The sequence below is a fragment of the Anguilla anguilla genome, chromosome 17 (assembly GCF_013347855.1).
Source record: "Anguilla anguilla isolate fAngAng1 chromosome 17, fAngAng1.pri, whole genome shotgun sequence".
In the NCBI taxonomy this organism is placed as follows: domain Eukaryota; kingdom Metazoa; phylum Chordata; class Actinopteri; order Anguilliformes; family Anguillidae; genus Anguilla; species Anguilla anguilla.
Genome location: NC_049217.1, coordinates 21,139,326 through 21,165,994, shown reverse-complemented (window position 1 = coordinate 21,165,994; position 26,669 = coordinate 21,139,326). Strand labels below are relative to the sequence as shown.

At 43.9% G+C, this 26,669-nt stretch overlaps 2 protein-coding genes across 8 annotated transcripts in view; one reads left to right on the top strand and one right to left on the bottom strand.

Annotated features, from left to right (window-relative positions):
• The window catches only part of LOC118216980 (GTP-binding protein 1-like), a 13,801-nt gene extending 2,788 nt beyond the window's left edge, over positions 1 to 11,013 (bottom strand). For 4 of the 5 annotated variants that reach the window (XR_004763110.1, XR_004763111.1, XM_035398680.1 and 1 more), the window contains exons 1-12: positions 10,365 to 11,013; positions 7,724 to 7,835; positions 5,507 to 5,687; positions 4,597 to 4,945; positions 4,231 to 4,354; positions 3,998 to 4,112; positions 3,681 to 3,825; positions 3,016 to 3,198; positions 2,766 to 2,901; positions 2,010 to 2,188; positions 1,094 to 1,252; positions 502 to 552 (exon numbers count right to left, since the gene is read on the bottom strand). Coding sequence is in view for 3 of the 5 variants with exons in the window: in XM_035398680.1 (XP_035254571.1) it covers positions 502 to 552; positions 1,094 to 1,252; positions 2,010 to 2,188; positions 2,766 to 2,901; positions 3,016 to 3,198; positions 3,681 to 3,825; positions 3,998 to 4,112; positions 4,231 to 4,354; positions 4,597 to 4,945; positions 5,507 to 5,687; positions 7,724 to 7,835; positions 10,365 to 10,538 (1,908 nt within the window). In the remaining 2 variants the exon portion in view is untranslated. The remainder of the gene's footprint in view (positions 1 to 501; positions 553 to 1,093; positions 1,253 to 2,009; positions 2,189 to 2,765; positions 2,902 to 3,015; positions 3,199 to 3,680; positions 3,826 to 3,997; positions 4,113 to 4,230; positions 4,355 to 4,596; positions 4,946 to 5,506; positions 5,688 to 7,723; positions 7,836 to 10,364) is intronic. The other variant, XM_035398682.1, reaches the window with a different exon arrangement.
• Positions 7,064 to 26,669, top strand: LOC118216981 (beta-galactoside-binding lectin-like). 3 transcript variants are annotated; one of them, XM_035398683.1, is made up of 5 exons: positions 7,064 to 7,096; positions 18,993 to 19,082; positions 24,442 to 24,521; positions 24,905 to 25,073; positions 26,009 to 26,669. In XM_035398683.1, exons 1-5 carry the CDS (start codon positions 7,079 to 7,081, stop codon positions 26,153 to 26,155), a joined length of 504 nt encoding a protein of 167 aa, XP_035254574.1. In that variant the 5' UTR covers positions 7,064 to 7,078; the 3' UTR covers positions 26,156 to 26,669. The 3 variants fall into 3 exon arrangements, with proteins under 3 accessions (XP_035254574.1, XP_035254576.1, XP_035254575.1); XM_035398685.1 differs by lacking the exons at positions 7,064 to 7,096; positions 18,993 to 19,082 and adding an exon at positions 19,275 to 19,299; XM_035398684.1 differs by lacking the exons at positions 7,064 to 7,096; positions 18,993 to 19,082 and adding an exon at positions 19,918 to 20,053.

Here is a 26,669-nt window from a genome sequence, read left to right as displayed (position 1 = left end):
TCTCTTCTCCTTTTACTAAAGGAGAGCAGTCTCAGTCTGTTCTCTTCTCCTTTTACCAAAGGAGAGCAGTCTCAGTCTGTTCTCTTCTTCTACCAAAGCAGAGCAGTCTCAGTCTGTTTTCTTCTCCTTTTACCAAAGGAGAGCAGTCTCAGTCTGTTCTCTTCTCCTTTTACCAAAGAAGAGCAGTCCCAGTCTGTTCTCTTCTCCTTTTACCAAAGGAGAGCAGCCTCAGTCTGTTCTCTTCTCCTTTTACCAAAGGAGAGCAGCCTCAGTCTGTTCTCTTCTCCTTTTACCAAAGGAGAGCAGTCTCAGTCTGTTCCAAAGGAGAGGAGTCTCAGTCTGTTCTCTTCTCCTTTTACTAAAGGAGAGCAGTCTCAGTCTCTTCTCTTCTCCTTTTACCAAAGGAGAGCAGTCTCAGTCTGTTCCAAAGGAGAGCAGTCTCAGTCTGTTCTCCTCCTTTTACCAAAGGAGAGCAGTCTCAGTCTGTTCTCCTCCTTTTACCTTGTTCTCTTTGTTGCCGTCCTGAACCTCCACGTCGTCCTCTCCCGCCACCTGTCGCAGAGTTGCGAGAGGGGGAACGAGGGAGGGGGCCGAACGGATAAAAACCAACCAAAAATGAAGGGAACAAGGAGTAAAGGGACGAATACGGAAAAATAAACGGGGGGGGGGGGGGAATAAAAAATATACGCAAATAAATTAAAAAGAAAGCGATGGTGAAGGGCAAGAAACCAAAAGGAAAACGGGAAGTTGGGACAGTTTGAGAGACATTTGGGTTAATGGATTGGAGAGATGGAGTGATGTGGAAGGAGAGTGGGGTGAGAGAAAGTTATAGATTAACCAGCAGAATGAAAAAGACAAGAGACAGACGCAGAAGAGAACAGTCTAAGCGCCGATGTCATGGGGTAGCTTAGCGTTAGCACGGTGGCGTTTTTAAACACACTTACAGTCCTGCTCCCCTCAGACTCCCCATAGCAGGGACTGCTCTGAGTACGGAATCTAACACACACACACACACACACACACACACACACACAGCTCGGCTTTACTGGTGCTCATGGCTCCGCACCTCTGCCCACAATCCCCACACCCGTACCGGTGCTGTGTGCGGACTGGTCGGCCTCCCCGTGGGAGCTGCCTCCTCATTGGCTGCCGTGGATAAGTCCTCCCGGCGGGGCGGAGTCTTCTTGGTGGACTGCATCTTGATTTGCGGGGGCTTGGCGTTGGAGGGAAGGTTATTGGTAGACTGCAGCAGCTGGGAGAAAGCATAAGCACGATATTGTAATGGCACAAGATTAATAAATGAGTACCAGATTAATATATGCATTGTAAAATCTAAACATGCTCAACTGCTCCGTCATTGATGCAAAGCACCACTCTTACATAGCACCCATGTTGCTAATAGCGCCCCCTTGTGGAAAATCTGCTATATGTCAGGTCCATGAGTTGCTTTGAATCTAAAAACTGTCACTACTAATAATTTTTTTGGTTTAAAAAGATTAAGCTGAACCAGGGTCATAGTTTGAGAAAAAAAAAAAAATCCACCCCCCTACCCCCAACACTCGGTCTCTCCACGAACTGCAATCATGCAAAAGGACTGGTTAAAGTTAGCCAAACCCTCATGAAAGCTTCTTCGCCACAGCTAGCCAAACCATCATTAAAAGTGCTTGGATAAAGCTAGCCAAACGGTCATTAAAAGTGCTTGGCTAAAGCTAGCCAAACGGTCATTAAAAGTGCTTGGCTAAAGCTAGCCAAACGGTCATTAAAAGTGCTTGGCTAAAGCTAGCCAAACCGTCATTAAAAGTGCTTGGCTAAAACTAGCCAAACGGTCATTAAAAGTGCTTGGCTAAAGCTAGCCAAACCGTCATTAAAAGTGCTTGGCTAAAGCTAGCCAAACCGTCATTAAAAGTGCTTGGCTAAAGCTAGCCAAACCGTCATTAAAAGTGCTTGGCTAAAGCTAGCCAAACCGTCATTAAAAGTAGCCGGCGCGCCTGCTGAAGGCCTCCCCTGACCTTGGTGATGGTGCCCACGGCCTTGGTGCGGCCCTCGCGGAAGACTAGCCGCTGGTCCGTGTGCAGGTACTCGGGGGTCTTGATGAAGCGGAAGTGCACGGTGGCCTTGTCCCCCGTCCGCAGGCAGTCCCTGTTCATGGTCAGGATGGTGGCCGTCTGCCGGATGCTGCCGCAGTGCACTGGCGGAGAACGGGAGCGCGTCGCATGCTAAATTTGGGCCTCGCTGCACACCGTAAGTATAGCTTTACATTACATTCAATAATAATAATAATAATAATAATAAAATGTTCGTTTAATGACTTTATTTGTATAACAGTTTTAGTACATAGGATGCATCACAAAGTGATTCACAGAATCTTAAGAGTAAAACCGATTGAACAATCTAACTAACAGTGTAATAAAAATAAAAGCACAATAAAAGAAGGTAAAAATATATGAAGCGTAAAATGTGAGAGAAAGAACAAGGAAAACAAATAAAGTAGAACTAAATAAAGTTACTGCTAATTTAGCAGGTGTTCTTATCCACTGTGACTTGCAATGAAGGAGAACATGAATGCCTTCACCTGAATTATGTGCGCAATTGTGTCAGAATTAAGCCAATTAGAAGAGTGCTTCAGTGGGACTGTTCCATTGCCTGGTATTTGGATGAGATGGGGGTGAGGTGGTGTTTTTTTTGTCACAGTGAGACTGTTCCACTGCCTGTTGCCTGGGTGAGATGGGGGTGAGGTGTTATGCATTTATCAGAGTGAGACTCACCCATTGCCTGGTATCGGGGTGAGATGGTTGTCGGATGGTGCAGCACCAGGATCTCAGCCTCAAATTCCCATGATGCCTGTGGGCTAAGCTTTGGCGATACCATCACCATACCCTTCCTGATGGATGAGCGCTTGATCTGAGAGGGAAAGAGAAGGAGGGAAAGAAAATGAAACACGGTGAAAAACAAGTAACACATGAACATGCGCATACACACACACACATACGCCACACACAGCTGGACCTAACGGACCTTTTTGAGGGCGAAGGAGGCCGTCTGCCCCCCTCTCACTTCCTTCACCGGCATCCTCTTGCGGTGGATGGATTTCACAGCGATGGGGAGGAAGTTGCCCAGCGGGTCGGGGCCGAGCAGCATGGTGTCATTCAGTCGTATCAATCCGCGTAAAGTAGTCCCCGATACCACTGTGCCCACCCCCTGAAAGACACAACCAACCACACTGCACCAGGACTGACACAGCAACAGCAGGCCTTTCAGTTGCTACGCACTTCTACTGCTAACTCAGTACCGTTCCGTAGGACACACACATACCTACTGCTACTCAGTACCAGTCCGTACCAGGGTGCGTTTGTTCAGACCGTTTGGTGCGTGTGTGTCGTATGGACCGGTACTGAATAGCAGTAAGTGTGTGTGTGTGTCTGTGCATCGTACGGACCGGTACGGAGTACCAGTAGGTGTGTGTTTCGTATGGACCGGTACTGAGTAGCAGTAGGTATGTGTCGTATGGACCAGTACTGAATAACAGTAGGTGTGTGTGTGTGTGTCATACGGACCGGTACTGAGTGGCAGTAGGTGTGTGTGTGAGTCGTACGGACCGGTACTGAGTAGCAGGAGGTGTGTGTGTGTCATACAGAACGGTACTGAGTAGCAGTAGGAGTGTGTGTGTGTGTCATACAGACCGGTACTGAGTAGGTGTCGTCGATCTGAAACTCGGCCGGCTCCTCGTCGCTGTAGGATGTTCTGGAGGACAGCAGGTTTAGGAACATCTTCAGCAGGTCCATGTTCTCCCCCGTCACGTTGGAGATCTGAAAGATGGGACACATCCTACACACACACACACACACAAAGAAACGGACATCGCCATCCATGAATACCGCTGTAAGGAACTTACAGAACTCTACACAGGCTGTTTTACAGGCACAGAAACGTGTATATTTCAGTTCTCTGAAGAACTCCAGCAGGGCTTTGCAGTGATACCCATGGGGTGTGACTGTACCTCTCCGAGCTGAAGTTGGAAGCGGTGACGATGACATCGTCTTTGTTCTGGACCAGAACAGGGATCTTTCTGCAGCCCGGTGACTTGAGTAACCTTTGTAGCAGCTTCAGGGTCTCTGTCACATTATGACATCACACAATTACTGACCCACAGAGCAATCACAGAATTACTGACCCCCTACTACTGACTCTCTATGCAATCACACAATTGCCAAAGCCCCGCCCAGCCCTCACCTTGCAGGATGTTAGCTGGACACATGTCAATCTTGGTGACCACCACGAAGACGGGCACGTTGAGGGCCAGGGCCAGGCCCAAGTGCTCTTTTGTCATTCCCACAATCCCTGCGTTGCTGCCCACCTGCGCGGGGAAAGGAGAAGAGAGGAGAGTTTGAAAAGCAGCGAAGTGTGGTCGTCGAAAGAAATGATTTTGGTCTGCATCCGCCTTGGGTTTCATAGAGGCTACTGAACCAGAAGACGCCGATTCCTTTTGGAAAAACACAAGGTTCCTTGTCACCTTGTCATCTTCTGGTTCAGGGTGGGAGTCCATTGGGACATGGGCAAGCCAATCAGAGCGTTTTATCAGCGCGGGACCGGCCTCACCATCAGCATGCAGAAGTCGGGCAGGTGCCCGGTCATGCCGAACACGGTGGTCTTCAGGTACTTCTCGTGCCCGGCCAGGTCGATGAAGGTGATGACCTTGGAGGACTTCTCGCAGATCTTGGTCCAGTCCAGGCTGCCGCCGTGGCTGTCGGGCTTGTTGACCACCTGGCCCTCGTGGTCGAAGCCCAGGATGTCGTTGCCCACGCTGCTGGTGCGCCCGCTCTCCATCTCGTGCTTGTGGCGGAAGAGCTTCTGGCGGGCGAAGCCGCGGCCGTTGTCCAGCTCGCCGTGGGTGAGCACCCCCAGCAGGGTGCTCTTACCGGCGTCCACATTCCCCACCACCGCCACCCTGAGAGAGGGAGGGAGGGAGAGGGAGAGAGAAAGGGGAGAGGGAGAAAGAGGGAAGGGAAGGAGAGAGGGAGGGAGGGAGGGAAGGAGGGGGAGAGAGAAGAAGGGAGGAAAGGAGAGAAGGTGGGAGAGGGATGGAAAGAGTAAGAGGGAGAGGGATGGAGGGAGTGAGAGAGGGAGGAAGACAGTGATGAGAGGGGAGAGAGACAGTAAGGAAAATGCGGCAGGGTGAGAGAGATGGAGATGGAGAACAGACAGCAGGCGAGATGCAGAAGAGGGAAACAAAGGGGGCGAGAGAAAGAGAGATGGCAAAATGGAGGTGGGGGATGAGACAGGGTAAAGAAGGAGACGGAAGAAGAGAGAAGACACAGAGAGAGAATGTGGGCTCAGCTGTGATATAATCTTAATATTTCATACTGTCTGACAGCCAGTCAACTGCTAACAAGGCTTCACCGGGAGGAGGACCCCTACCCCCCCCCCCCCCCACATCCTGAGAACAGCACCCACTCACAGCCCCCTCCTCCCCGCAGGCTCAGCTCTGCCCCGCCCCTGCTTCGCTCACCTGACCTCCAGGAAGTCGGTCTCGCCCACGCGCCGGCGGATCAGGTAGTCGCGCACGCGCCCCCCCGCCTCGCTCCGCTCGCGCAGCAGGATCAGGTCGGCCTCCAGCTGCTCGCTCATGGACCTCACCGTGGCGACCGACGCCTCCATGTCCCCCTCGTTGAGCCCGTAGTCGCCCCCGTCTGAGAGGAGGAGGAGGGAGGAGAAGGGCGAGCTCAAAACACATCAGGACTGGGGTCAGCTTCACTTCCTGAAATTTAACTGAAGAATGCCAAATACCACGCCCTCCAGTATTCGTTACCATAAGGGACCAAGTTCAGCCTCTGAAATGAATATAAAAGAAACCATTCCATTATCCATTTTAGCCATTCCACATTACAATCTATTATGAGCCTATTACGCTCCAAAATGAAGCGATTTATTTGCACCAGGCGTGAAATTAAGTAGTCCAAGCGTTCTGTTTCCGATCAGATCTGACACGGCCTTCGTTGGAACCCGGTGTCAGTTTGATCCTCCTGAGCGTCAGCTGAACGCGCCCATGTCCTCGCGCCGCGACAGCCCGAGTAATTCACCCGGCTGACGACAGACGAGAAACGCCAGCGGACGGACCGTTCGGCTAACCCTCGCTATCTGCCAGCGCGCAGTCAACTGAGCAGGCCTTAGCCTGACACCCGCAAAGCACTTAAAGCACATGCTTCGCTTGAACAGCTAGTCATTAAGACACTTCTGTTGTGACACTGACAGATAATTGTGGTGTTACTGAGTCTTATAAGTGATAAGAGCAGTCACTTATCCACTGACAATGTTTTTAGCCAAGTATTACTTTAATACCCTATTATTAAAGTGTTAAGTGTTATTAGTGTTCAATATCTGAAACAATAATGTGAATATAACAATTATTTTTACAAGTATAACAAGTATTTCTGAAATATGTTTTAAGCGTAGCAAATATCTTCTTCTGTGGTTTTGTTTAACAGAGATTTGAAAACAGCAAAAGGTGCACTATTGCCATCCACTGATCTGGAGTGTGAACTGAGGACTAATACTAACCTACCTCAATCTGTGTTTCACCTAAAGTTAGGTGAACTGAGCAGGTATCCATACATATTTAACAGAGCCCCAATCGCTTTGTTCTAAATAAAGAATAGTATTTAATTCAAAAGATCTAGTCTGCTGCTAGAGTTGAATGATTGCAAACTCATTAATGCTGATTAGCAATCTGAACATCTCACTGGTGTACCCTCCTCAACCCATTGTAATGCAATAATCATAGCCTATCGCAGAAGTCTATCCAGAGTTTATTACGGTAGCATGTGGCCACAGGTGAGAAAGACGAAAGCTTAAGAAACGTCATCGATCAGCTGATTTGGTATTAAATACTATGGCGGCAAGCGGGAGGAAGACATCTCTTGACTTGATGCGTTCAAGCATATAGAAATAAGTTCTGATTAACGTCCGTCGGAAAGATGCTTGTTGCGTATTTAAGTTTCTTTTTTTAGTTGTACGGATTTCCAGCGGCGTGTTTGGACTTCTTGCGGATTAAGAATTCACATTGGAACACAATTTCCGGGAAATGCGACTTGGACTCAAGGTGAGAAAAAAATCCGTTTTAATTTAATTCTGCATTTTTTGTTTTCCTATCGGACTGCCTTATATTGTGGTGCTGCGTTCCGATATTTTGTGGAGATTGTAAACAGTGCGATATTAAGTATTTGTTATTTTGTTCGAATTGTTCGTGAAGACTGTTGATGCAGGGCCTAGTGTTTTTGGACTGACATGAAGCGATATATAATTGTAATCGATTTACCTTGTTGATACGTCGCCGAAATTGCGGTTAGACCGTGATTAACTAGCTTTAACCGTTCTGAAACACAATCCAAAAATTACCCGCATTATGTGGCGCGCTTATTTAATATTGATTCCACCCGCCACTACTAATAAATTATTCATTCATAATTTAGAAAATAGATTTCCATCAAAAGTCCCCTTAGGGGCACACTGCAGGCTGTTATAGTGTGTTTGAGTGATTTGAAAAGAGGAGACAAGGGGGTTTCCAGAGGGAGAGTGATACATTAAAGCAAATACAGCACTCTGATGTGCCAATATACATGTAAGCATACCAATTTGCTTTAATCAGCTGGATAACTGAAAATAGTACTGACAGGCGTGCACTATATAAGGTCCATCCTTCTGACCCCGCTGGTGGTGTGATTCTCACCTGAGCCCACTCCCAGCACATAGATGGTCTCTCCACAGCCCTCCTCCATGCGCTCTCTCAGTTGCCGTAGTAACGAGTCATACTGTTCTCCATTTGGACTGACCAGAGCCAACTGTAAATGGGAGGGGGAGGGAGAAAGAGAGAGAGAGAGAGAGAGAGAGAGAAAGGGTCAGCCTTTGCTCTAACGACTGGAGCAGCACCGTGTTAGACTCCCACGGACAGAAATCTGACGGTAGATGTGTCAATACAAATTACACTTTGCTTGACTGTACACTTGACAGCCACATTGCACCACACAGATATTAGTCGGTCAGTGCTAGGCTGCAATGGCATTTGGTTATATTAAATTTACTTCAGCCAAGCTGGTTCATGCCCTTCTGCTTCTGGGGCTAATATTCAGGGTGGCAGTGCAGGCTTTAGGGTTAAGAACCAGGGCTTGCCCCCGCAACACTGTGTGTTCACTTGCCATGTGGGGCACCACCATCACACCCTGTAGCCAGGGAGCCAGTGTAAGTCAACTCCATCCAGGTGTGGAAGGCAGTCGCGCATGTGACCTCGGATAGGGCCGAGTCTGCCCAGCCTATGAATAATTTGGATCATCTAGACTCTAGAGTTTTTGATGATTTTGGCATCCATTGGAGTCTGAATTCAGGTTTGAATCCCTGACTGCCTTTACTGGTGGTCTTTGAGCAAAATGATTGGCTCAAAGTGCTGCTGTGTCAGGCTGAGCTAAATCAAATGACTACTGTAAAATCTTAAATAAAATGGAAAAAAGAAGAAAACAAGAATGCAGAGAACAATACATTTGGAATCTCTCATTTGCTTCCCAGGCTCCCATTTTGAAGCTGACTGATCTCAGCTTACAAATACATTCATTCAAATCAATAACCATGGAAACCACACTTCTGCATATGGAAAAACAGCCGACACCCCTCAAAAAGCCAAGCCTTGGAGCCAGAGACCCAGCAATCCCGCAGTGCATTGCTCCATTGTGTTTATGAACAAAAGCCACAGCCTTTTTAAAAGCTAATGAGTGGAAAGTAAGCAACTTTGAAATGGGAAGTTCCCATTTTGAATTCATGTGAGTCCGCTTTGCAATCTGAATTTTGAGCTTATCATTTTTTTCCCTGCAGAGTTTATCTTTAAAAATACATTTCTGTGTATCTTTATTCACATTGTCAGGGAAATCACAAAAGAACAGGCCGAGCAGCCCATCTAGGCACATCATAAACACAATATATAACGGTGTCATTTCCTAGTAAAATTAGTAGCTATGGTATGAGCAGGATAATTTGCTCATGGCTTGGGTGTTGCATTCAATTAATCATCTGGGGTTGTTTAAGGCCTCTCTACTATGCCTGAGGGCCACATTACAGAACAATATTGCACACTTAGGGCTGCATTACAGAACATTCCTGCGCATTTAGGGCCACATTACAGAACACTATTGCACACTTAGGGCTGCATTACAGAACATTCCTGCGCACTTAGGGCCACATTACAGAACACTATTGTGCTCTTAGGCCTGGGTGACATTACAGTACAACACACTGGGGTTTATCCCCCACTTAACTGGTCCCCACATCTACTACTGTCAGAAAGAGAAACACCTATAAAGAATGAGTCCTATAAATACATTATAGGACTCAAATTCTCAAAAGACTCAAAATTCCCTTGGTGAGGATAAAGGTGGAAATTCAAAATAGACCTCTCTTTGATCAGGCACTGGTTTGACAGTTCATCAGTCATTATGTACCACTGTGTCAAACAGAGGCAGGCTAGTTTCTCCACCTCACAAAAGGAGCGCATTCCCTCTGTGCCAATTCCGTTGCTTCTTTGTACCCTGGTGCTTGGAACTTCCTTGACACCTGTCTGTGTTGCTGTGTGTTTGACAACAGAGTAACTTGGGGGCTGTTCAGCAGGTTATATTAGGCCTATATATTTAGGCCCCAATACTGCACTGGTGCTTTGAGTTCGTCAATATAAGGTGTTCTGAGCTCTTTGAAACCGATAAATATGTGATGGAATACATTATAACTTTAGCTGCATCATATCTTCCACAGGTGCTGCTCAATTGATCCTGAGGTACAAAACATTTGAACCTGCAAGCTAGCATGCCACGAATTCATATGAACTCCTATTGCAGGCTATATTGACTGAATTGTTCAATTCCTTAATAGTTTCGTCACAAATACAGTTGCACACAACTAGCTTGTATGCTATTGCTAGCTGTTTGGTTTCTGAGAAACGACAGCTTGTTAAAGAAAATATTTCAGAATATTTCATATTCGTCGCTTTCGAAGTTTTAGAAAAAGCTAGCAAACGGTTGGTAATGGACCAGTTATGGCAGGTGTCATTCACTTGTTGGTGCTAATTTAAGTTTAAATCCAAGAGGGAAATGGCTATTATAGTAGCCGGCTGCTAGCCGTAGGTCACCCCTTCGAAGTAGTAAGGCTCTAGTAGCTAGATAGCCAACGTTAGCTAAGTTATCAAGCGAGCTTGTCACAGAATACATATGCCACTGGAATATTTGGTTCCTTGATGTCATTTAAACATGCATTATGATAATACTGTTCTTAAACTTTGATTTATTGTGACAAAGATCAATCATAAATTGCAGAAGAAGGGGCGCGCGGCCTACCTTGCTAGTTAAATCTACTCCGTGATCCCCACACTCGCCATTGAAAGTGTCACCGTCCTCCCCGCACACCATGCCCACTGCGTCCTCTCCGCATCCCCGGTCTGGAGCAAACATGCAAGCGGGTACTAGAGAGTCTGCAGGCGGACTTAAGCTCGACTCCGTCGCCGACGCCATCCCTCCAGTTTTGTAAGACTGAAAACGAACAAACCTAGCGAATTGGTTAACTACTAGCAACTGAAATGGCTAGCTAACTGCACGTAGATCGTAGATCGGCTAACGTTAGCGCTGCCTTAAATTACTGGTTTAATGGTCTGTAGGTAACCAGCTTGCATACTGCATAAATATATTTTTCTGGATATTATCATCATAGCTGGCGGCAGGCAATTACTTTCCCCCTCAGCCAACGATAGCAATCTAGCAGTCGTTAGCTGTGTAGCAAATGTTCCAACGACGGACTATCACTTTTCGTTTGTTTTTGTTTACGACTAATTACCGTCTCAGGCAAAACTATGTCCTGTCTGTCTTGTCAAGTGATAAAACCAATAACACCACCCCTAATCAAATATTCAAATAGGAGCTCTAAACGATTGAATTAAACCCCGGTCTTGAATCTTATTAATTTGACTACTTCACCAGGACAGCGTTGGTGTGTCTCTATTCGTTGACCGCTCATTGCACTAACTGTGATTGGATGATAGTCCTACACTGCTCATCGCACTTAACTGTGATTGGTTCAGAGCCTGAGTAACATTACTTGGAATCGATTTTGTTGAGTTGTCAGCATTTCATGCCAGAGCTGTATGTCGTTGGTGTGTCGTAGCATCAACTCCCAGTACAGACCCATCTACAACAATGCTTATGTAACCACACTTAAAGAGCTTTAAAAAAATTCCCAGATTTGATCGATGTCCGTTCTTATGTATTGATGCGTTCGTTACGAATGAAATGTATGGACGCTCCGTCCTCTGCTGACGTGAGCATGATGACGTAAAATTCCGTGTGGCTGTCTGTGGGTTGCTATGGGTTACCGATGTCAGAGCTGAGGCATAGCCACTGACCCACTGCACCATCTGTAGGTAATAGCCATACAATGTCCATTGAACATGCGGAATGAAGAGAGCAGTTATACAGATGTGTGTGGATTTGTATATATATTTACTAGTATGCTGTAAAAAGTGGGTTATTAAAATAAAACCGCAACGAATAAGGACAGTGTTGAGTTTTCGAAGTTAAAATTGGCTGCTTCATATACAAAAAATGTTTTGCTCTTAAAACGCAATCTTCTTCTTCTTCTCTGCACACAGTGTGGCAGTGTGGACATGCAGTACGAATATCTTTGTTTTCTTAAATGAAAAAAGTCCAGTCGATCATTTTTTATATTGCGTCAACTGATCAGTTTATATATATATATATATATATATATATATATATATATATATATATACTGGTACATCTTTCCTTGAGGGCAGCAGTCACATGTTTAATGCATGCAGATTACATCCATCACAACACTTAAGAGAATCATGAATTCATTATCTGTTCATCTCACTACTGTGGGGCCAGTAAAAGAGGGATTGTGACTGGGAGGAGCGACCACACCTTATATAAACGATAAAGTATTTGCCAGCATAGTATATTTTCTATCCAGAGTGATTTTGCTGCAGTAGCTTTCTTTTTATTCACTGTCTATTTATACATACCATAATCTTAATATAGCTCATTGCCGAAGAGTGAAAGGACATTGTCACCTATGATTCAAACTTGCAACTTGTACACCACAGGTTGCAGGTTTGAATCATAGGTCATATTCATGAGCTATATTAATATTATGGTATTTCCATTTAAGAAAACAAAGGTGCTACACTGAAGATGTTGTGCCACAATTGTGCACATGGTGCTTCAGTTTTCTGCAGCATTGGCTAAAGAAAGAACAGTTTGAAACTCTTACCATGTGACTGACTCATGATGCATCCTGGAGCAAACGGAAAGTGAATCAGAAGTTGCAACAAAAGCCATGGTAGAGGTTGTGTAAGAATGGCAGTTAATCTATGTAAGACTTAACCAAGAAAAGAAAATAAAGAAGAGAAAAAAATGATTCCCTGTTAGAAAGCCCAAGTTTTACAGCCACCACATCCCTAATTGTGTCTTATGCTCATTCTGTCATCTTGGCTGTATCATATGGCTGTCATGCGGACTTCTGTTTACTCCATTGAAAGGACAGAACTCTATCATGGAGTTTTCTACACCCCCAAACATCTTCCTTTAAACTGATTTTTTCCAGCTCGGTTACAGTGAATTCCCACATAATTTTGACATTATAAAGCATATATTCCTAAGAAAAACAAACAAAAAAAAAAAAAACAGGCAGGCAAAAAAGACAATTTGTGTTTATGCATTCACTCCAAAACTCCAGAACTGTTCTTTCACTGGTTTAAAAAACAAAAACAAAAAAAAAAAAAACGTGTCATTTTACACCTGTTTCAGAGGAATAGTTCATATTGCTGAGTCAGTCATTTGGAATTTCAGGGTGATTCACAGCACTGTATCCTGCTTAACACACTTCATTTAACAGCACTTGGCCTGTTTTCAAATATATCTATCAGTTCTTTAATACCCTAAAGCTTAATTAATTGTACATGAAATCTACACTTCATGGTGCCTGAGGTAACAATTCTGTACATAGTCATCCATCCATTATCTATACTCACGTATCCTGAGCACGGTCACAGGGGTGCTGGAGCCTATCCCAGCGTACATTGGGCGAGAGGCAGGAATCTGTACATAGTCAGTTTTATTGAAATGAACAAGTCGTCATAAAAAAACACATTTCTGTCCAAGCTGACTGTTAAAGAACAGCATCCTCTTAGCATGTGGAGGAAGGAAAACACATGAAAGGGGTTTTGTGCACCACTGACACTGGAGCCATTTAAAAAAAAAAAAAAATTATCTTCACAATTATGGCTAGCTGGGTGAGTTTGCTTCAAGCAAACAAAATGGAGACCTGGAGAAGACATTGCGCCGCAGAAGTGTCTGTATTTTTATAAACTCACAAGGGGATCTGGAAAAACAAAAAAGGATGAATGAAAAACCGGTTAAGATAAATGCAGCTAAACTATCGTCAAATCTTTATATTGAAAGAGGCAAAGAAATGCTATTAACATAGCAACTGAAAAACTTCTTTCTTCTCCAAGATTTCAACTTGTATTCAGATACAGTACATTCAAGACATACCCTTAACATCTGTCAAATTAATCTAAGAAATGATCCTGGCTGCTGCTGCTAGATAGCTCATCCTGCTATAGCACAGGCCTCCAGCATGGATGTGCCCTTACAGGGATACAAAATTCTGCCTGTGGCCTTCAACTGCACAGCACAGCTCAGAGAGGGAGGATTTCAGCCTGGCAAATGAACCTCATCTGTCTGCACAAGCTGTGTATGATGTGTACTCCTGCAATGCAATGCCTGCACAGCTCAGCTGGTGAGCTGCAGAGTGACTGCGCAGCTCGGCTTGGGGCCTTTCTGTGCGGAGTTTGCATGTTCTCCCCGTGTTCCCGTGGGTTTACTCTGGCTACTCCGGTTTCCTCCCACGCTCAAAGACATGCATGTTAGGTGCGCTCCTGCAGGTGCCCTTGACCATGGCACTTGCCTCAGAACTGGAGTTGGTCCCCGGACGCAGCACAAGAGAGGCAGCTGCCCACTGATCCTAGGTAACTAAGGATGGGTCAAATGCAGAAGACAAATTACCCCACGGGGTTCAATAAATAATATCTTCTATTTTTTTTCTTACTTATGCAATAACATACCTCAGAGGGGAAGAGGGAACCATTATGGCTGTGTTTGGCTGGAATAAAGATGCTGGAGTTGGCCAAAACCTCAGCATCATGTGTTTGTCCTGGAACACTCACAAAGATATCTGTGAAGCTGACAGAAGGTGGATTCATCAAAATGGAATCGCATAATTGATGGAATGCATGCATTTAGAAATAAGATTTGTTTTTAATATGAGTAATCTTACCAGAATCTGTGGTCGACAACTGCCTGCAAGACGACCGAATGCCATCCTTTCCTATTTAAGTAGTCTTATGGATTATTGTTGGGGGCAATAATAGGGATAAGTATCCCTTTCAAAATCAAGCTGACAGCAGTCGGTTCTGATTGTGAGTGGGGCTGTTTACATTGATAAAGAATGACAGAACAGAATAGTTTGATGTGTGAATAATTTTGAAGTTTTGTACGTGTACGTTTTAAAAATTTGTATTTAGACATAGATACGGGGCGACATAGCTCAGGAGGTAAGACCGATTGTCTGGCAGTCGGAGGGTTGCCGGTTCAAACCCCGCCCTGGGCATGTCGAAGTGTCCTTGAGCAAGACACCTAACCCCTAACTCCTAACTGCTCTGGCGAATGAGAGGCATCAATTGTAAAGCGCTTTGGATAAAAGCGCTATATAAATGCAGTCCATTTACCATTTGCTAGAAAGTGTGATGCTGAGACAGATCCACATCAGTGAAATGATATCTGCATGTTGCAGTGCAGACCTAGCCCAAAAAAAAAAAACTGAAACAGTCAATCACATGACAGAATTCTGGCACACTACACGCTGTCATATGTGACATATTTCCTTTCTGCAAAATAAAAAGGAGTGTTTTGACACTTGATTTATATAGTGCGGTGAGAGGTGTCACCGTTGAGCTGTTTATAATGTGGTAATGAGCTTTACTGTCAATTCTCCAAAATATTTTTCCATTCTCCATCTAAGATTTTAAAGAGAAGGATGAAGTAGTGACGATCCAGGCAAACAGTGAAGCGTGAGGTCACACCACAAGCCCAGCTCCTAACTTTGGTTTATTCCAAGCCAGAATCACAATGTTTTTTGATTTGGCTCTGCCTTTTGGAAACAAAATGGCAACTGGAATTTGGGCTTTTCTCCAAAGCTGTAAACTTTTCAATAATAAACATTCTGATTCAAAACGGCTAGTAGAACCCATTCCTAAGCCGAGCTAGCCATATTTGTGTTTCCTGTGTGAGTAGTCTGTGGTTAGATGCCAGCTGGCAGTTTGATCAAATTTTGTTTTTGGTTTTTGACGGAAAAGTCCTTGTTGAAGGCATTAATTGACATTTGAATTTGTTCATGTGACATCATGGTTTTGGCTTTCCCTGACAGATGGATAATGCCACATTCGCTTGGGTTTGGTAAGAAGCCAAGAAACGCTGCTTTTTCAATGCCAGCCGCCAGCTCATTGCATCAAATTACTGTGACTCAATAAGCATCTACAAGTACATATCCAGGAGCGGAAAGAGTTTTTCTTTGGCGACACACACACAAACACAGTCATGGCAAATTGCAAGTATCTGGATCACTGTATTTATAGCAGTGCCAACCAAAATCATTAATGTGGCACTTGAGTTTGAGGCTGCTTTCAGTTTTTTCAACCAGTTATGAGACTGGAGCTTCATGAAACCGTAAGTGGGAGGAGCCATTGTATTCTCACTGAAATGACCAATCATTGTGTTTTGCTATGGGGACTGGGAACGATTTGATTTCATCAAAAAAAAAATTGTGAATGGCACCTGGAGGTGTAGCACCACCCATTTTGGGGTACATAACTGTGCACTCACATCAGTACTATCAACACATCAGGAATCCTAAAAGAGAAAATACAATTGTGGATACAAATACATTTACAAAATGACAGAAAATGACCAGGGGGTTATTTTGCAAAATGTATGCCTCAGTAAAAATTAGTATTATTATTATAATAATTAAATCACACTGCAAGTCAAATATCAGTGTTAAAATTTGACTGCAATATGTTCAAAACGGCAGGATTTAAATCATATACGTGTCTTATGTGCTGCATGTGATGAATGTAGCACATCAAAACCTCAGCAGCTTCGAGTCTGGGTCCTGCTCAGTGAATCAGCTGGGTTTTAATTTGTTATTTCAGTTTTGTTCCACTGCCCTGTCTCATAATTTGCATTGTAAAATGTCTCTACAAGCCCAAAAGTGCATCTTATCCTTGATTCGACCAGTTATAGATTAGGTGTTCATTGGTAAATATTTTTTTGGTGTATGTCACTCCTGCTCTTTGGTCTTTCACTGAACTTTTGTCCTGTTTAGTGTTTGGGAGTTGCAGACCACAAAGATCTCTGTTGGTAATTATATCCAAAGATTCAACATTTGGAAAGTTTATCTGCTTAGTTGGCAAGAGTAGCTGGATAGCGTAATTAATCGTTTAAGGAACTTGCATGCTGGCAAGACCGTGTCAGTGTCTTGGGATTTCTGAAAACTTTTGCCAAAATCTTCTGATGAATTATTATGTTAATTCTTAGGATATGATTATCTGCAGAAGGCGTTGTGGTCTGCTACTCCCAAAGGCTCCTGTAGACTATTATCACCAGTGTCAACACATTGAATCATCATAAATTGTCCCGGATGGTCGCCAACAGGTCCCGACAAGTACTAACAGCTACGCAACATGTCTCATGATGCCACCAATGTGACCACTACCAGGACATGGCATAGACCACCAATGGGTATGTTTTGGAAAAATGTACTTTATTAACATTGATATTTCATAAAAATAACAAACTTTTTGATCAAGATTGGCCAACCTTCCCAGCTAGACTCAGACCCCCCCCCCCCCATCCCCTTCAGGTAACTGCCCCGCTGTACTTTTGCACACAGAGAAATGGGGAGTACTACATGCATTGCACATATATCATAGCAAAGAAAGTAACAGGTGTTTACTGCTCAATGTACTGAGTGAAGCACACACTGGACAGACCCCCACTGCAGGGAACCCTCTGCTTGAATCCCTAAAAATGCAGTCATTAAACTCAGGGGTGTAAAGCGTCAGGCTTCACCACGATAAGATATGATTTAGATTCTTGATGGAATGTTCGATATTTTGGCAATATGTCAAATTTTGCTACGATACGTTTAATAAGAAACAATCAATATATGTGATTCAGCTAAGACAGTCCTGTTACAACATACACATACAACCAAAATGAGGATGAGTGCAAAAACTTATTGACAGAAGGAAAAACAACAATAGCGTGAGTGATGAGGTCAATTCAGAAACATAAACAATGATGTTGTCTCTGTTAATGGAGAGCTAACCACCTTAAGATAATATAGACATTTAAATAAATATTTTGCTATGATTCATAACAATATAGATCGATGTTTGCATGTTGTATTGATTGGATCCCATATTTTCCCTGTGAACCAATACATCGATCTGGATCGATGTCATGTTACACCCCTAATGAAAATGGGTAGAGACAGTGGCATACAAACGCACATACAAGGCAACTGGCTTCTGAGTTTGTCTGCCTGCAAAGGAGACTGTAGTGGAAATTTCACTTTAACATGAAGGAAGAGAGACTGTTTTCTTGTATTCAAAAATGATTTAATGATTAATTAATCAGGGGAAAAGTCTAACACACTCACTTGGAGAAGTCAGAGTTATTCCAAATCATTGCTCTTGTGAAGGTTTCTTATTGGTTACCAATAGGTGTAAAAAAAAGATGAGTCATTATATGTACACAACAACAGTTTTGTTTGTATGAAGACCCTTGTAACCCATATTGGCTTTTTTTTTTAGCTTACAGGTATTGTTTTCAAGGTGTTTTCGTATTTGTGGTTAGTGGTTATCACTCTAAACTTTGCATAACTGAGTTTCCCTTTTTTCCATAAGGGCTTACACAAACTAGAGCAGAGGTTACTTGACTCAGCTTACTTTGGCAGCACACAATCAATATATGATATATGTGATTATAATGTAAGATCGTGAATTTTCTTCTACAAGATCATCCCAAAAAATAAAGCCCACCAGACAATGAGTGACATCATTTAATTGCATTTTTAATGGACAACTGGCACCTGCTTGCCTTCTGCTTTCTCATCCTCTTTTCTAAATATTGGGTCTCACATGATGTAATCCAGACATCTGGAGGTAGGGGGCGCTGTAGTGATATGCCAGCCACCAAACACTGTCTAATCTGACTGTTGGGCTGCGTTCGGATCTGAGTTTTAAGCTTTCTTCCTGATGTTCCCTTCCCTTGCTCATAGGGAAGAATCCCCAAGATGCCAGGATGAAATATGGCAGCCACACCAAGTGACATTTGTTTAATGAAAAGGGAGGAAGCAATTGTATTCCCTTGCTCTCTTGTTTTCCCTCCCTACTGCTGAGGTTATAAAGTGTAGGCTTCCAGCAAGAATGGAAATCCCAGAATGCAGTGCCCTACACATGAAGAACATAATGACATTTGTTGCTTGCCAGGCCGCCATTGTAAATAAGAATTTGTTCTTAATGACTTGCCTGGTGAAATGGTAAATGGACTGCATTTATATAGCGCTTTTATCCAAAGCGCTTTACAATTGATGCCTCTCATTCGCCAGAGCAGTTAGGGATTAGGTGTCTTGCTCAAGGACACTTCGACAAGCCCAGGGCTGGGTTTGAACAGGCAACCCTCCGACTGCCAGACAATCGGTCTTACCTCCTGAGCTATGTCGAAATAAAGGTGAAATAAAATAAAAAGAAGAGAGGATGAGTTGGTGTGCAGATCTCGTCCTTTAGAACGCGTGTCGCTAAGTCTGCTCTGTTCTTCACTCCGCAGTCCGGCAGAGATGTGCAGTCTTCACGCCGGAAGACCACATGGCAGCTTGCGCAGGCAGACCACAGAAATCGACCACAAAGGCGAGATGAGGATGTGCTGTCAACTGAAACATGCCTTCCCTTGGCAACGCCTTGGCCAACTGTGTGCCTCCCCAGAGAAACCCATCTACATTTGGCCCCTGCACGAAGATTCATTTTCAAAAAAGTATGGTGCGCACCTGTACCAAGTCATGGTACTGACATAGCTGCCTTTCCTTGTTATTAATAGTTTTATAGTGCGCATAAACATATCCGGCCACGAACAAATGATAAGAATACTTAATTTACTTATCTACGTTGTCGTAATGCAATTTGTTGGAACTTTCTAACATGAACATTAAATTATATGATGGCTTCACATATTTCCAGCACATAATTTGATTTATTAAATTTGTAAATTGTATTAAAATGTATGATGGACAGAATAAGGATATTTAAATTCACCTTGGACAATAATAAGCTGAAGTAAAATTAAATGCGTTTGTGCGGCCCATGAATTGTGCCACAGACGAAGGCCTTCTAATTCCTAAGGCTGTAGTAAAAGATGCGAGTAGCATATATGAAAACAATTATAGTTATGGTATTTTTAAACACCGAACAGTTTAGTCCGTTCCGAAGAATTTTAGAGGATGTTAAATTTACGCGTAAACCAATTGAACAAAATATTGTGTGGTCACCGTGGCAACTTCGTACCTATTTTTAACTTCGTCTCCATACTATAGGCTATGCAGGGAGTTTTTCCAATTCATTGTGATATTGTGGCATTCATGCATTTAATTACTTAATCGATAAAAGCATTAATCTGATTACTAAGTAGAAAGGGCTTGCTGTGATATTTTAGTGAAATAACGGAGATAACATTTCATTTTATACTGATTGGTCAGAACTGAATAACTGGGATCTTACTGGCTAGTCGCGTCACAAATTGTGCCCGTCCCCCTATAATCTTTACTTTATAAGAAGAACCACGAAGTGGATCGTTCTGCTTGCTGCGTTCGCACGCTTCTAGACGCCAAAATGACGGTAAGTGGACTGTACTGTGTATTAACCGCATTTGATTGTGTAGTGCTTACTTTTCTCTGATTACAGTTGTTGCTGCCAGAACCGGTCGTTGGAAAGAAGGGTAAAATCTAACAACGAAACATGAATTGAAGTATACCTTGTCCATGCGCCATCGCTTAGAAGTGACTGAATCATATTGCATTTTAGATTTGATACCGCGTAGATATTGGAATCGTGACTTATTCGATTTTTAATTTTTAAAAATCTTTTTATCGATTTTCTGTCTGCATCCACTACTGGGTGTGCTCATTTGCGCGCTTTGCTATGAGATGAGCTGTGTCACGCCCTGTGACTCGCCTAAAACGAAACCAATTCATTTTAATACATTTGAAGGATAACCTGTCCTCGTTTAGCCAATCGTATTAAGCACACCATATCTGGAGACTGCATTGTAATTAGTCCATGAATCAATATATCAGAGAGGAAGGTTTTTGGACACTACATGGACAAAAACCTTTCAAAGTGTGACAATGCATTCACTTTTTAATGAAGATTGTGCTTTTTAATCAATTCAGTTTTTTTCATTTTAATATATGAAGATCCAACTTTTATAGATACCATAAAACCTACATTTTTATGAAGTATTGAGACAACAAAACATTGTGGAAATTTCAGATTTAAAATGCACTTTGTAGAACTATTCTGTTTTTGCTCCTTCACAACCTTAGTTATTGTTCAAACCATGATTAGAGAATCCTTTTTAGGTAGAGGTCTCTCTTTAATGCCCTGAAAATTCTGTTCTGAATAAGAGCTTTGTATTGCTGTTTTGTGTATTAGTCATGGCTACAAACACAGCTGTTTGAAAGCTGATGTGGAGCACAGCAAATTGCATTATGGGCAAAGTGAGTTAGTCTGTGTGGACAGGATGTAAAAACACTGGCTGTCTGACCCATCCCAGGTCCCTCTTGAAAAATGTACTCAGATGGGATTAAGCCGACGGTAACAGGAGTGATTCGGGTATTCAGACTTGAGAATCTGGAATTTTTAAGGCTGGAGTCAAACTTGGAAAAAAGGTTCTTATCTTCTCCCCCCATTTCTTTCCTTTTCTTTGTTCCCTCCTGAGATCGAAAAAGCGGGAACCAATCCGGAATCACAGCCCACCAATGCTGGTTATACACTGACTTGTGTGAAGTTGAACATGTGGCAGATTTGGGCGTGGTTCAGGCATGTCACTTTTGGTACAGCAGTACTGCAGAAACAATCAATTGTTAAGTAAAAACCTTTAAACTCGACATAATCGCAGAGACGTATAACATAACAACCTCTGCTAGGTTTCTTGTTTTGTGCACATTTGGCTTGGTTTTGTACATTGTGTGCTTTTGTCAGTTTTGGGCTGACCAGCCCCCTTTGTCGTACAGTAGCTTGCCTGTATGTTTCGAATCAACTTTAAATGAGTTAAACTAGGTTTGCACTCAAGCAGCAAGAAAGAGCTGTCTTACTCAAAGTTTAAACGAATTTCAGTGAAGCTGTGACGTGCTCACTCCTGGGAAAACCTTTTACGATTGCATAAATATCTGAGCTCATTGTGAGCTTATCTGATTTAGCACACGCTTCTGTGACTCAAAAAGCCAGGCTTTCTTTACGTTTTTATTTCTGTGGTGTTTCTTCAGCTGGAAGAATGAGGGGATGTGTTATCAGGAATTGCTGTACATCGCTGCAGTCTCACTGGCTGAACAGGGCGGGGCACGGCCTCCACACCTCTCCCTCACGGCATTCCAGGGTTTAATTAACACCTTCTCACTCACTGATCTTGTGCTCGATGACAGAGTCAACTTTACCCGCCAATTCAGAGGGTGTTCAAATCTGGTTGGACCCTTCTGTTTTCTATCTAACTGTTGCACTTTGTTCCAGAGTATGAGCAACATATTTGAGCTAGTATTCCCCCCCCCCACATCTTTCTTTCATTTTGGGGTCTGCCTTACTGAAAATTTAACCTAAATTTTGGAATGGAGAAAAAATAAAGAATACATTGGCCTTAACTTTTTGCTCTCAAACAAAACGTTAATGATATTTCACACACCGTAAATTGGGACAGTGCCAACATTAGCTCCAGTCTAAGCTGGCTGTGGTCCAGTTTAGATTTGGAAGCTATGTTTCAGCCCTAGAAATCACCAAAAACATTGGTGCCAATACAGCCAATGTGGGAAAAGGGTCCAAGTGTGTCGAAGTGTGAATCTTGGACCCAGAGCTGAAGTTATATCTGGGTTTCAAAAAAAGTTTGTGGGGGTGGGGGTGGGTGTGTGTGGGGGGGGGGGGGGGTGTAGTGGTAAGCGAGCCATTGGCCATTGTCCAACATTCCTACGCATGAGTTCTCAAACTCTACCATGTACAGTCCTCTGCAACCACGGCAGAAGGAAACTACTCCTTGCACCGTTCGAACACAGAAGTGAATCACACGCCGGTCCATTATCTTTTTTTTTTTCACCAAAGCTGCGGACCCCAGCTGTTCCTCATCAGCCCCGGACAGAGCTGCAGTATTTATCACTTCGCCGGGACATACAGTCGGCGGCGGGCCAAGGCCACGCCCCGTGTCGGTGCAGCGAGTTTACAGTAGGGCTGGGAGACTCACATGGAAAGAATGCACCAGCGTTACCCTATCTCCCCCCTCCTCTGCCAGATTTCTTCTGAGTCTCATGTCTGCCAAATCTATTTTAGAGTGGAGAGGCCCTGAAAGGCTCGAGATCTTGTCTTTACCCTTTCACCTTAAAGTCTTTGGGTATGCCCTACCAGCCCAGTATGTGGCAGATGCAGTGTCTGCCTCTCCAGTTGCAGTTTACCTGTCTTCAGATGCACACCTGAGCATAGAATCGGTATTTACCTCCTAACTGGTAAATGCCTAGGTTCTAATAAATTGCATGTATTACGTGGATACTTCATGCTATATGTCCAATACACACACACACACACACACACATACTGCACTGAGACCATGCGCGTGCACACACACACACACACACTACGGTTGTTTGTCTCACAGAGAAACTGTTTGATGTACTCTGTAGATGTGTTTATTGTGGTTTCATAATGGTAATGACTTGATGGGAGTAGGAGCCGGTTCTGTGGCGGCTCTGCCACATGTGCAGTGTGGAAATTGGGTCTTTCTGAGCTTGGTGCTGGTCTCCCTCCTCCAGCCCAGGCTGGGCTGTGCTCCAGGTGCTTTGCTCTCTGGAAAATCTGATTTTTAACTCTTAGTTCAGCTTTTCCGACCCATAATTTTGAGAGGAAATAGTTTTTAGTCCTATAATAATCAGGAAAAAGGCCACGCCGCCCGCCACAGGGATTTTGAAAAAGTGTAGTCCATAAGTTTCCAAATACGGGGAGGAAAAAAAAGATTGGAAACAGATGTTTCTGTTCAAAGATCAGAGCTTGCTTGGTATCGTCGACGACGGACCCAGAGTTTACAACTGCCACCCACACCCCAAGATGCTGCTGAACCTACCCCCCCCGCCCACCCAGGCCTCCCCAAAAAGATGAATTGACTGGATTTGTACCGGCCTTTCATTTGCAGCATATTAGACAAGTTGGATACAAGCAGAGGAAAAGGCATGGGGAGACCGTGTGGCACAGCCCGCAGAGTGACAGACGCTTGGGCCGTATACAAATCCTGCATGCAGGATGGGTTTCGATCCTCGCCACAGCATCTCCCTGTTTGAATAAAGAAAAACTTTTTTTTCTTTAATACAAAATGAGGGTGGGCGTGTTCACCACTGACTTACCAGGGGAACAGCTCTGTGGATGGATTTGGTCGGGGCTATGGCCTAAGCTTTAGAGTTTAACTGTGGGAGCTCTTATGCACACAGTGGAGAATTTTCTGTAATGTGGAAAGATGTCCCAGTCATAATTCTTAATCATTACCGGTGTTGGTTGAAAAAAAACCAAAAAACAAACTTATTTGTGTCCCAGTCTGTAAACATAGGACATTTTATTTTACTGATTAAGCCTACAGTACAATTTATAATTATTTAAATTGATATTTAATTCAAATTGTCACCCTGATATGAAGATTACCATGGTGATGGTAACTATGGCTATGGCGATGATGTTGCAAAAGGTTGATGATGATGGAGGAGTTACAAATGGCAAAAGTAGAGCTTCTCCCTGTTTCAGCTTATGTGGGATTTATTTAGATACAAAGACACGTCTAAAAAAAAAAAAAAAAGGCCCAGAACACTGCTGACAGAACAGCGACCTCACTGTTCGTAATGAAGTGAGAAAGGTCCATGGCGCACAGGGCTCTGTGATGAAGAGGAGAGATGTACTGGCCGCAGCAGCCGGGACCTCGTGCAGGCGGAGGAGGTTGTTATAGAAACGGCTGGAGATGATAACCCTGCTGTCTTTCCTTTTTACAGGCTGTTGTGATAAAGAACATGTCCTTCAAGGCAGGGCAAACCATGACCATCACAGGCATGGTCAACCCTAACGCTACCAAGTAAGGTTCTACCTTGCGTCATTCAATAACCTTGTATCTCCATTTAACATTTTAAAAAAATGTATTTGGTTTTTTAACACAAATTGAAAGCTCCATCAGACTCTTTGTTCTATCAGAATTTTACAACTGAACAACTAATAAAAGATTAAGTTCAAACCTCCAAATGATAAAACCATTACTAAGTGGAAAATAGAAGTTTTCTGTTCCTGAGAATTCATATTTGACATGCTGTCCATTTACTGAAGCATATCAGAGCTACAAACTTTGCTTGCTGAAGTAATGGCAGTGTTGCCATGGGGGGTGGGGGGGGGGGGTGGGTTTGCGGTCACGAGCTCAGCTTCCTCAAACGCTCCTTTGTGTCACTCACTCTCTCTCTCTCGCAGTTTCGCAATCAACATAGGGCACGAGCAGGACATCGCCCTGCATGTGAACCCTCGCTTCGATGCCCACGGCGACCAGCGCACTGTCGTTTGCAACTCGTACCAGGGAGGGAAGTGGTGCGAGGAAGTGAGGGACAGCAGTTTCCCCTTCCAACTGGGGAAGGAGTTCAAGGTGAGCCACTTCCTGCCATCGGTGGCTGCTTGGCAGGCATACTTCTCCAGAGCATAGAGGCATTCACACACACACACACACACACACACACACACAGCTTCAGGATAGGCATGTTTTTTCCATAAAGGTTTAAGTAGCAAAGATTGTATTTTTTTATGTTATCAAGCTGTCAAACTATTCAGGGTGAGTACTTTACCTAAGGGGACTGTTGCTGTGCCCTGCCTGTGGTTGCAACCTCCAAGTTGCAACCACAGTATCTTAAATACATTGTCAAGTTCAATCTCTACACTATTCTGCCATCCTTTTGTGGGCAATTGATGCCTAGACCCAGGCACATCCACCAGCTCACAGAGTGCTTTAATTATTCAGTCATTAGAGCTTTATGGGGATTTCCAGCGAACTCTGTATCCCCACCCTGTACCACTCAATTTCTCAAAGGTCTCATTACCTTTATCTAGCTCACTAGCAGCTTCCAATGGTGGGTACCCAAACTTGTCCAATGTGAGAACTTTTGTTGCATCTCCGACACTGGTTACACAGGCTTCTAACAAATAAATCTATTCCCTTTTTTAAGACTCAAACTTCAACTCTGACTACAGAAATTTTGTGCGGTAACTTACCAGGACAATGAAGTCAGTGTCTCGTTTTGTGTTCTTCGAGCGACGGGGTGACATTATTAAATATTTAGCTCTCTATGAAATGAATCCAGCTTTTAATCTCTAAACAATAAACATACTGTGATCGTAGAGAAGAACTAGACCAAGACTTCCACTGTTCGGATAACAGAACCCGAATAGTCTCATTGGCGATCGGAAGTGTAGGCTTTTTCAACGTCCTCCTCATTATAGTGTTGTATCCTTGGAGGCCAGATGGCATGCAAGGGTGTCCACTTATGTCATTTCCTGCCTTATGTGCCCCCCCCCCCCCCCCCACAGGTAATAATCACCTTTAACGCGCAGGAGTTCCAGGTGTCTCTGCCCGATGGCTCCGTGGTCCGCTTCCCCAACCGCTTGGGTGACACCAAGTACAGGCACATGAAGTTCGAAGGGGACACCAGGATCCAAGCCATTGAGATCAAATAGACCGCTCCAGGAGGGCGGAGCCGGTCCCAGTCTGGCTACCGATTGGGCAGTTCTGCTTTCTCGTCTGGCTGCTTATAGGCTGCCCGTCCTCCCTCTGACCGCCCACTGTCTGCCATATTAACCTGTGTGCTTTTATCGGGGGGAAAAATGCCAGCCTTCTGAATACAAGTTTAGGTCTGTGTTTTGTCTAATCGTTCGTCCCTAGCAGTGAATTACACTGGTGAGAGAATCCTTTCCTTATTCGCTTTGAGTTAAGCTGGGTAAAGAAGGCATATTTCAGGAGGGACACAAATAATTACAGCAAAAGTACACAGAACAGCTGTCAATTATAATGGGAGCATGAGGAAACAAAATAGTTATGGGGGGGGGGGGGGTCCGGGGGCAGACAGCATTGTGCACGTTTATGGTGGGTTCTCATGATGGCCGTCTCCTAGCGAGGTGGCTTTTCTGAGCTTGTGGGAGTCATTCCATGTTTATTACTATGCTTTCTAAATAAAGACACATTTGCAAACCA